The sequence below is a fragment of the Bidens hawaiensis genome, unplaced genomic scaffold (assembly GCF_021521415.1).
Source record: "Bidens hawaiensis isolate Kalapana, Puna unplaced genomic scaffold, B.hawaiensis_p1.1 tig00042926_1, whole genome shotgun sequence".
Taxonomy (NCBI): domain Eukaryota; kingdom Viridiplantae; phylum Streptophyta; class Magnoliopsida; order Asterales; family Asteraceae; genus Bidens; species Bidens hawaiensis.
The window spans coordinates 135,820-146,486 of record NW_027497602.1 but is presented as its reverse complement, the minus strand read 5'-3'; the positions used below and the strand labels follow the sequence as shown (position 1 = coordinate 146,486).

The following is a 10,667-nucleotide window of genomic DNA, read 5'->3' as shown; positions in this document are numbered from 1 at the left end:
CACCAAAATATCACATATTAAAATGTCTGAACAAAGAGACAATATTTGCATATAAATATTTCTGTATTTTTTTTGGCTTTTAAGAACAAAAACTTTATTATTAGTAAAATCAGGTTTGCTAACTTAAATTTATTATTTATTTTTTTAAACCACTGATGTTTCCACAACCATGTAGTTGTAATAAAGTAGTTAATACCATACTAAACCAACCGAAAAAATAATAACAATATTATTATTGTAATATAACACTTACTCCGGTAACGATATTATTTATTATTATTATTATTATTTTTTTGGAAATGTTTGGCCTTGTGGAATGGTCAAACTATTTGAAGTGGGATTTTTATGGAATGGCTACCTCTGTGTTTGACCCACTTAGACATTATGATAGCATATTCTAAACACTATCAAACTCTTACAGAGTTACAGTTGCATATGTGAATAATAAACCTACCATAAATATACATGTATAGTTGAATGAGCTTACTATAAGTATATGTATGTAGTTGAATGAAGTTATTATATTCATATCTAGCTTAATTAATAACAAATCAAATTTATGCTGCCTCTCTACAAATCAATGTTAAAGCAATAGATAGAAAACCACAAAAAGACAAGGAAACGAAACTTGAAAGAGAAAAAAAAATAAAACCTTTGTTTATAAAAACATATAAAAACAATCTTTTTAAAAATAATTTCCCTTATAAAAAGCGAAACAAAAAAAAAAAGATACTTAAATAACACTTTAAGAATTTGACAACAAAACAGAAAAAACAAAAAATAAAACTCTGTCGATGATAAAAAACAATGAATTATTGTAAACAGAAAAAAAAGAAAAAAATAATTATTGTAAAAAAAATGAATTATTGAAAGCAAAAAAACAAAAAGAACACACTAATTGAATAGAAGTTTAACTAAATGAAAAAAAGTGCATAATGCCATAAACTAAGAAATTGGTGCAGGTACACTAGAGGTGCACAACAAAATCGGGTAATCCGACTTGTAGAAGTGAATTAGGGTTGGTGTATTTAGCCGGGTTGAGAGGGTAGTACATTTAGGCAGTTTACGTATCTATTTCTTTTAATCTGTTGCCAAAAAACCTACTAACTGGATACATTCAAATAAAAACCAATGTCATGTCTTTCATCTAACATGTCACTTGATGCATTAGAAAAAAGGTCAAGAAAACCTGGTACAAAACTTTAAAAGACCAATATATACAACAAAATGTGTAAAGCTGAATATATTTTGTTATAATTAACCTTTTGACTAGAAGTTGGACTGAGTAACTTGAATTTTTGACCAGAGACCAGACCGATTAAGCATACTTAGTTCAGTTCTCGGTCTTAATTTTAGTGGTGAATTTAGGTCAGGTCCAGTTAAGGTTAAATCCAAATAATGAAACACCTTAGCATAAAGAATTCATATTCTGTCCTGACTCAACCCGAAAAGACCGAGACTGGCAGGACCACATACTGGTCCAGTCTTCAGTTTTGATATTCCAGAAATTTTGGGTTCGGATCCAGTTTGGTTTCAACAGAAACACACCCGCATAGGCTCAAGCACAAGTGCACAACATGTTTTTTACTCCAATAATCTAAACAATGAAGCCTAATGTCTCAAACCATGATTTCAAGAACAAATTTATCACAATTTCCTGTAACTGCTTTGCAGTGATCTTTAACAAACATGAAAATAAATGGTGTTTCAGAACTAAAAAGATTTACATGTAAGTTTGAAAGGATCTATTTCCTCAACCCAAAGAATGAACGAAATACTGAATCTATTAACTACTTGAAAGATTAATCAATATTATGCACAGTTTAATCAAGGCCAGGTAAAACCGTAAAGTAATTATAATAAACCAGAACATCTGTTGGCCAGTTTGTGATGATGCTGATTCAAGGTCACAGAAGCAACTCAATACTCGAATTTCAACGCGTGCCTTAAGACTTCCTGGTTGAAGCAATGAACAATATTTGATTCTTCATGATCAATGATGTATAATGAAAGCGGAAACATACAAATATGCCAAATATGTGTGTGTGTGGGTGGGTGGATTCTTACTTGGAAAAGGAATAATCTTTACATCAATCAACCAGCAATAGCATCACTCTACATGTATATATCATGGATCTTGAATATTTGATATATCTCACCAAAAGCTTAATCCTGAATATTTACAAAGAAGAAACAAAAACATATATATTAATAGACACAAAATATCAAAGTTTCTTATATATAAGACCTTGGCTTATAGTCTGGCCCCAAAAGCCACGCGCGCAACACGCAAGTGAGACGAGCGTCTACAACCAAATAAGCTTTATTTACAACCAAAAATAGGACCACTCCGAACATATTCGAATTTCGAAATAGATCACAAGTTTGTGTAATTTCACATTTTTACCCTTTGTGTGCATGTGTGTAATCTCTCATTATCGGAATACAAATATTGCATTCAAAGTATTGAAGATGACTTACCGAGACAAAGAAACATGACCAATGCTGTACTTGTAGCACATTTATCATCACCAAAACATGTCATGTTACTGTCTTATTTCCTGTGAACATACAACAACTTGTTACCCTGTTTACAACAACAAATACCCAACATATAAACCCAAATGAATACGAATTTCATATCTTTCTAATCTTTTATACTCTTGTTCCAGAAGTACATTGCAATTAGCATGAAACAATCAGAAAGTGTGTATATATTTTCATCCACTTATGAACCAACTTACAAACTCAATATCAGTCTCAAAACCTCATCTACAAAAAATCAAAAACCTACCCTTTAAAATTCTTTAATCATTCTCGACTCTTCGCGTCCAATTTCTCGCCCCACCGATGAACTAAACTAGTATATGTTATTTCATCTAACTCCACGCCTCTTTGAGACATTTCATCAAACAGTTGGAGTGCATTCTCAACCTTCCCTTGTTTTGAGAACCCATCAGCCAGCGCGTTATAAGTAACAATATCGGGAACAACCCCCTTTCTTTCCATCTCATCGAAAATCTTGGCAGCCACTTCCGGTTGCCCAATTTTGCAATACCCGTCAATTATTGCCGTATACGTGATTTTATTAGGGTTTATACCGTATTTTTCCATTTCTTGCAATGTACTTACCGCTTTATCCATCTCACCCGTCTTACAATAACCCATGATTAACGCAGTATAGCATACGACATTTGGTGTTAAACCATCTTCCCTCATTTGATCCACAACAATCTTTGCATCTTCAACACGAGCATTGTTTGCATACGCGTGAATCAAAGAAGAAAATGTTTCACCAGTCGGCTGAATACCTATACTTTTCATTTCGTTAAAAAGCCTAACCGACTCTGCCACGTCACCTACTGTTGAATAACCCCTAATTAGCGTGTTGTAGATAAACGAGTTGACTTCCGTTTTCCCGTTGACCAGCTCGTTAAACAAATCTTTACCCTTTTGAACTTCATCATTCTTACAAAACCCTTCGATTAAAACTCCGTAAGTATGGAAGTCAGGAGTTAAACCTCGGGATTTTAACTTATTCAAAAGCATTACCGCTTCATCCATTTTACCCTTTTTGCATAGCCCGTTTATTAGTGACGTATAAGTCAAAGTATCGGGTGAAATCCCGTGTTTGACCATTTCTTCACTTAACTTTAAACCTTCCTCAAATCTTGCATCTTTACAATGCCATGATATCAATGTGTTGTATGTTATTCTATCCAAACAAAACCCTTTATTTATCATTTCTTTTAATATCTTTATCGTGTCCCCAATATTCCCGGACTCGCATAGACCGTGAATTAACGCGTTTGACGTCACAATATTGGGGTAAAATTGTCTTTCAACCAGCTTAAACCAAAGATTAACCGCTTCCGAATGCTTACCGTGCTTACAAAGCCCGGTCACAATCGTCGTTAACAAACTATCGTTCGGTCTTAAATCTCTTAACAACATTTCATTAATGTAATGAACCACTAAATCCATTTTTGAACACTTACATAACCAGTGGATAACGGTTGTAAACGAACCTGCGTTTATGGTTAAACCGAGTGATATCATTTCTTCTAGAAGCTTTTCAGCTCGACCCATTTGATTGGTGTTGCAGAAACCCTTTATAAGCGTGTTAAACGTGACCGAATTCGGAACCAATCCTTTTAATGACATGTCATCCCTAACATTTAAGGCTTTCTGCATATCGCCCGTTTTACAGTACCCGTTTATTAACGTGTTGTAAACAACCTCATTTGGGTCAAACCCATTGGCTGTCATCTCGATCAACACACTACCCGCTTCATCAAACTTTTCCATCTTCAAACAACCATTAATAAGCACGCTGTACGTAACAAGACTCGGTTTTACACCTTTCTTGATCATTTTCTCTTTAAAGGCGAAAGCTTTTTCCAAATCTCGAATCTTGCAAAGACCATGAATAACATTATTATACGTCACAACATTCGGCAACACACCAACTTCCTCCATTTCCGATAATACAGCCATCGCATCTTTAACCTTCCCTTCTTTACAAAACGCGTTAATTGCAGTCGTAAACATATAAACATCCGGTCGAACACCCTTACGCAAAAAGCTAAAAACTTGCAGACTTTCTCGAAACCGCTTCGACTTCACAAGCGAGCTCATAACAAAATTACAAGTACCCAAAGACGGAAACACATCCTTTTCCGTTATCAACCGAACCACATCGATCGCAAGATCAAGACCGAACCCTTTAAATTGCGTACAATAAACATGAACCAAAATATCCAACGACCGTACACCTAAACCCGAATCCGACATTAAACAAAAATCCAACAATCCATTGGCAATCTCTATATGTTTGTTTTCTAAATCTTGACCTAAAGCCGGGACCTTGTTATCAATCAACTGAATTAATAGTAACCTAGCGGGTGCTTCTAGCTTCGAACAAACGAGTATATGAATCAAAGAACAATAAGATTTGATGGTGAATTTGAATCCACAAGATTTGGAAGCATAATAAAAGAAAGTTAAAGCGGTCGTGGGCTTAACAGAGGACATAATATCTGAAAACAGAGTGTCAAATGCATGTGGGAATAGATGTGTGATAATATGTTTACATTGAGATGAATCTAGAGATGGGTTTGAGAGAACAGAAGTTACCGACTTGATAAAATCTTGGTGTTTTGGAGATGGGTTTGAATGGGTGGATGTTGATCGGAAATGGGTTGTTTTGAATGGTGAGAATTTGGGGAATTTGAGGGTTTTTAAATCCATTGATGAAAGGAGGTTAATTTGGGGGTGAATTGGTTATATGGAAGATTCATGATGATGATGTGGTGCCATGGGTTTTGTGGGTTTGAAAGAGGACACGAGATCTTAGATGGGTGTCTGGTTTTGGTGTTTGGGTTGAAAACCGCAAAACCCTGGTGTAGGGTTTGGGTGGAGGGAGAGTGTTTAGGGGTAAATGGTAACTAGGAAATATAAGATGTAGAAATTCTATAAATTTGGAGTGTTTTTTTATTGAGAACTACTAGGTGCGGTTTGTTTTTTTTTTTTAAGGTTTTGGTTTGTATCACGCAGACCCATTATAAACATTATCATTTACAGACTGTTTTTTGAAGCGTTTAATTAAAAAACGTCTGCACAAACTTTTTTTGATGCATACTTTGACTCATCCACTTCTAAGATCTTCTAAAGGTATGCATACTTTGACTCATCCACTTCTAAGATCTTCTAAAGGTATGCAAAGGGTTAAACACCACCAATCCACCATCTACAAACACTCAATGTCCACCACCGCCACCCAATCACCCATCGTCCGCTTCCACCACCACCATCACCGTCCACCACAACCACCCACCGTCTGCCACCACCACCACCACATTAAAGGTTTACAATATCTCATTAAGTGAAAAGGTTTACAAGAATCTAGGCAGAGGCTGAAACAAACCCAAACAAAAATGATTAAACGTATAAGAAAGGATAACAGAGAAAATAGAAAATGAGGGAATGTAGAATCATAAATCGTCTACATTAAAGTTAATAAGGGGTTATATAATAACTCTATTAAAGTTGATGGCAGGAAAAGAAAATTATTTAAATTCAGAAGGCATATGATAATTATATTAAAGTTTATGTGTTCAAACGTAAACTATAAAAAAATGAACCAATTACCACGTGTCATATGACAATTAAAAGCTATTCATCAGCTTAAACTTTAAGCCGTTATAAAACCGTAATATACAACCATATTCAATAATTAATTATAATATTTAGCAAAACCTGAAATTTATCATATAAGCATGCATTAGACGGTAGGCGTGTGCAAATTAACCGCCATAACCATTAACCGAACCATAACCGACAAAACCGAACCGATTTTAACCGATAACCGACATAACCAACGGGTCGGTTTAATGAATTTTTGAAAACCGCTAAATACGGGTGGGTTTTGGTTAAAGATAATTTCAAACCCGCCAAAATCGAACCGCCCCATTTACAAGATTCTCAACTTTATGGAGTATGATTAGACACACGGTTTATAATTTGGAGAAAATTAAAGAAGGTAATAAACGAATAACTCTCTCATTTATATACTATATGATTTAATTTAACTAAAGAGTTAATCCATTTATCGTTTGTTTGATGAATATATATTATTAATATTAAAAATTATATATTTTGTTGAACTATGTCATGTCGTTTTTATTTTTTTAGTACCAAAGTTTTAGGCTCAATTATATACATTGGTTTGTGATGGTTAACCGACCCATAACCGACTCGCTATAACCTTCAAAACCGATTAACCGAAACCGTCATAACGGATCGGTTATGGTTATGAATTAATCGACATATTGGTTATGGGTTTGACCTAAAACCGCCCCAATCCGACCCATGCACACCCCTATTAGACGGGATGGAGTGTTGTAGCATGTAGATCAATACTTGTGTAGATTGACGAAACATGTCCAATACATATTGGTTTAAATACTATACTATTTAAGTTTTTGAATTGAAGATACACTCTCAACATGTTTTATGGTAATTAATACATTGGGATCCAATGTGATAGAACCATATATTAATTGGAGTATTGAGAACAGCCGAACAAGAATACATATGGTCACTATGTTACTTCACCGCTAAACTACCCTATTAAAATTAGGATACATACATCGATGTATCATAATTTGGGTTATTCGGGTCAACTCGAATAAGGGTATTTCAACCGAAATACCGTCCCGAATATTTTATCTCGGGTTGGGGTTAGGAGTTTAATTGGTTCGGGTGAATTCGGATTAGGTTATTCGGGTCTCGGGCCGCTTCGGTTCGAGTTCCTTATTTGGGTACGGATAAAAAACACACCCTAGCTTAAAGTGTTTGTATAAATTTTTGTTTTGTTCCAATTAACTAATTAAGATCGGAATTTCCATAATACTAGTTATGGATACTTTTTGAAAAATGGCATATTAATGCCATGCAATATAACCTTTAAGTTAAGCTTAAAACTTTACTTGGTTCAAATTATTAACAAGTCGATTTTGAGTAGCTTTCGAGCAACTCAACTTGATTAAATTCTAGTTATTTCTAAAGGTAAGATATTCTCTCTTTTTCACGTTGACACGTCAAACTTTTACCTCCCTCTCCCTATGAACGTGTCTATGATCTCCTCCCTCTTACATAACCTGTTATGTCCACCCTTAGTTCACCCATTCTTTCTCCTTAACTTTCTTCTAATCCGCCGTCCCTCCTCCCTCGCTCTTAACTTCGGCCCACATATGCCAACAAAACACCCCCTTTGGGCATGCTCTAAAGTTAGCAAGGTGGTGCTGTGCTTTATCCAATCAAGTCATTAAATTAAAACTATAACTCCAAAAACAAGTTACAAATAACATATTCTGTAACTAAACAAACAAGAGAAAGGCCATGAAACAAAAGAAATGGGAGTGTACATATTTATACAATCACACATTTATCAAAATTTAAATGCATATAATATAGGTTTTTACAAATAAGTAGGAGCATACATATATATAGTTATTACTTATTGATTTACGTTTTATCCTTTCAACTTCAAGGTGTTAACAGGAGTTTGTTTCCAATATATGTGACCTCCATTCATTTGTCTTGTTCCTTTTGGAGTGAAAACTGCACCCCTTGTGGTCTTTTGTGAGCCTACAGGCCATTGCCCACAACTGATAGCCATGTCGTTCAAATTCTGTATCCTTTCAAGGGTCTCGATTATCTCCGTCATCTTTGGCCTGTCTTTAGGGTTCAAACTCACACAATTTAAGGCTAAAAGAGCCATCTCCTTGGATCCCCTGATCGAGTATTGACCCGCCAATTTCGGGTCAATGATGCAACGCAATCTTCGGCTACTAGTCAGGTACGGTTTTACCCAGTCCACGAGATAGTGTTCTTTCTTGGGCCTAGATTTGTCCATTTCCCTTTTGCCGGTTAGTAGTTCCAGCAAAACCACTCCAAAACTATAAATGTCACTCCTTGTGGTCAGATGACCTACAATAATACGTGCATTAGTACAATCATTAGCAAAACGCAAACATAATACTTATGTAGTGAACGATTTTTTTAATGACTATGTATATTGTGTGTGTTTGTATATATTGAGATAAGTACCGGTGTTGACATATTCAGGGGCTGCATAACCATAGGTACCCATAACTCTAGCGGTCACATGAGTGTTTGATCCCTCGGGACCCATTGTTGCCAACCCGAAGTCTGATAATTTTGCATTAAAATCCTGCGAGTATAAAAAGATCTAATTTAAATAAACCCAACTAATCAACTATATAGTATATATAGCGTAAATATAACGAAATGTGTAATGCTATCTTGTACGCTAAAAACCTATAATAGAGGTTATAGTAAACTATATATGACATCAAACTCAACAACTAAAGCAAAGTTTTTGTCTTGTAACGAACATTTATAAAGAAAATAAACATACCGAGTCAAGTAAAATATTAGAGGTCTTGAAATCACGATAAATGACTGGCTTGTCAGCACCATGCAAAAACGCGAGTCCTTTGGCTGCACCTATCGCTATCTTAATTCGGTTTCCCCATGGCAGGCAAACCGACATCCCTATATAACAACCAGACGTTCTTAACTTACAACATTATAAATTATTATGTCACACTTCAACAAATAAAATATAAACTTACTTTTAAACAAATGATTTTCCAAGCTTCCACGAGTCATGAACTCGTACACTAGCAACCTTTCTTCATCTTCACAACAATATCCAATCAATTTCACCAAGTTAGCATGCCTAAGTTGCCCCAGAAATATCACTTCAGCCTTCAATAATTTCCAACAACAATTATATAACATAATGTCATGTAATGTAACATATATATTTTATATTTATACAAACTTACAAGCCATTCACGATGTCCTTGCAAGCCTTCAATGTCAAGAAGCTTAACCGCAACGGCTTGAGCCTTCAATCCGGACCTCATGTTCTCATCAATGTAACCCTTATGAACCGTACCGAACCCACCTTCTCCAAGCAAGAAATCAGTTGAGAAGTTTTGAGTTATGGCTCGTAACTCGCTGAGTTTGAAATCAAACAAGTCAGGACCAAATGTTTGGGCTATGTCTTCGTGTATGCGTATAGACGAAGACTGGCTAATGTCCGAGAAAGATATGTGCCTAAAAGATGGCGATTGACTGACACTCTTTGAAAAATCGGACCTTGAAGTCCTACACCTACTAAAGTTGTCAAAGACCGTATGATCTTCGATCCGAACAGCAATTTGCGATAAAGGGTTGCCAAGATTTTGAAGATTTTGGTGAGTCTTTCATGATTAGTGAAGAGGATGATTTTGATGAGTCTTTCATGATTAGTGATGAAGATGATTTTGATGAGTCTTTCATGATTAAAGATGAAGGTGATCACATATTGAATGAGAGTGGATTGAAGGAGTATAAGTATTGGTCATGGGGATCTTTTGGTTACCATTTTCTTATTGTGTACCAATTCCTCAACCACTATGCCAAATTTGGGTGTTTTGTTACAAACCTTTAGGGGTACTTAATTTTGACATTAGGTGACCATGTATATTGTGTGTATATGACACTATTCAACTTATGTGACATAGTGGAGAAGATATGATGCTATTGGTTCATATTTGGGGTGGATCCTACCTCAAGAAATGTCCCCAAAATATGATCTCTCAAGATCTAAGTTTGCTAAAATAGTTGGAATTTGTTGAGAATGATATGATGATTTTTATGGCTAGATGTTATATTTTGTATATTTTGGATGATTCTAATTGCATAAGTGTGATTCAAAACTTATACTTCAACCTGTTAATTATCTATCATATTGCTATAGTTGAGACGAATAAAAAATTAACATTATAACCCAAGTTGAAAAGTTATAGTTTAAATTCAAGTAGCCTTTGATATGTGACTTTTGTTTGATAAATATGAATATACACTTGAAAATGGTTTTGATTACGAACACATATAACCAAGTAATTGATTTATAAAATTTTAAGAAACAGATGAAAATATGTTTTTGAATAAAACATATATGGGCCAATCAGAAATATAATATTGGGAAAAGGTATGTAGGAGTGGTTTGAATGGATTGGATCATAATGCTACAATGGATTAGGGAATCTTGATTCATTCCTACTCCACTTCCAACCTACAAATCTTGA

The 10,667-nt window shown here is 35.0% G+C and overlaps 1 protein-coding gene and 1 pseudogene across 2 annotated transcripts; both read right to left on the bottom strand.

The window, feature by feature from the left end:
- Window positions 1–2,703: 2,703 nt before the first annotated feature.
- On the bottom strand, window positions 2,704–5,421 carry LOC143593925 (uncharacterized). Its single transcript, XM_077073388.1, has one exon. It carries the CDS (start codon window positions 5,248–5,250, stop codon window positions 2,812–2,814), a length of 2,439 nt encoding a protein of 812 aa, XP_076929503.1. The 5' UTR covers window positions 5,251–5,421; the 3' UTR covers window positions 2,704–2,811.
- A 2,301-nt stretch (window positions 5,422–7,722) lies between these two features.
- On the bottom strand, window positions 7,723–10,285 carry LOC143593912 (putative serine/threonine-protein kinase PBL15; annotated as a pseudogene). Its single transcript, XR_013146221.1, has 5 exons — window positions 9,378–10,285; window positions 9,162–9,297; window positions 8,945–9,081; window positions 8,614–8,737; window positions 7,723–8,493 (listed from the first exon to the last, which is right to left on the bottom strand). The product of XR_013146221.1 is annotated as a putative serine/threonine-protein kinase PBL15 (transcript).
- Window positions 10,286–10,667: the final 382 nt, after the last annotated feature.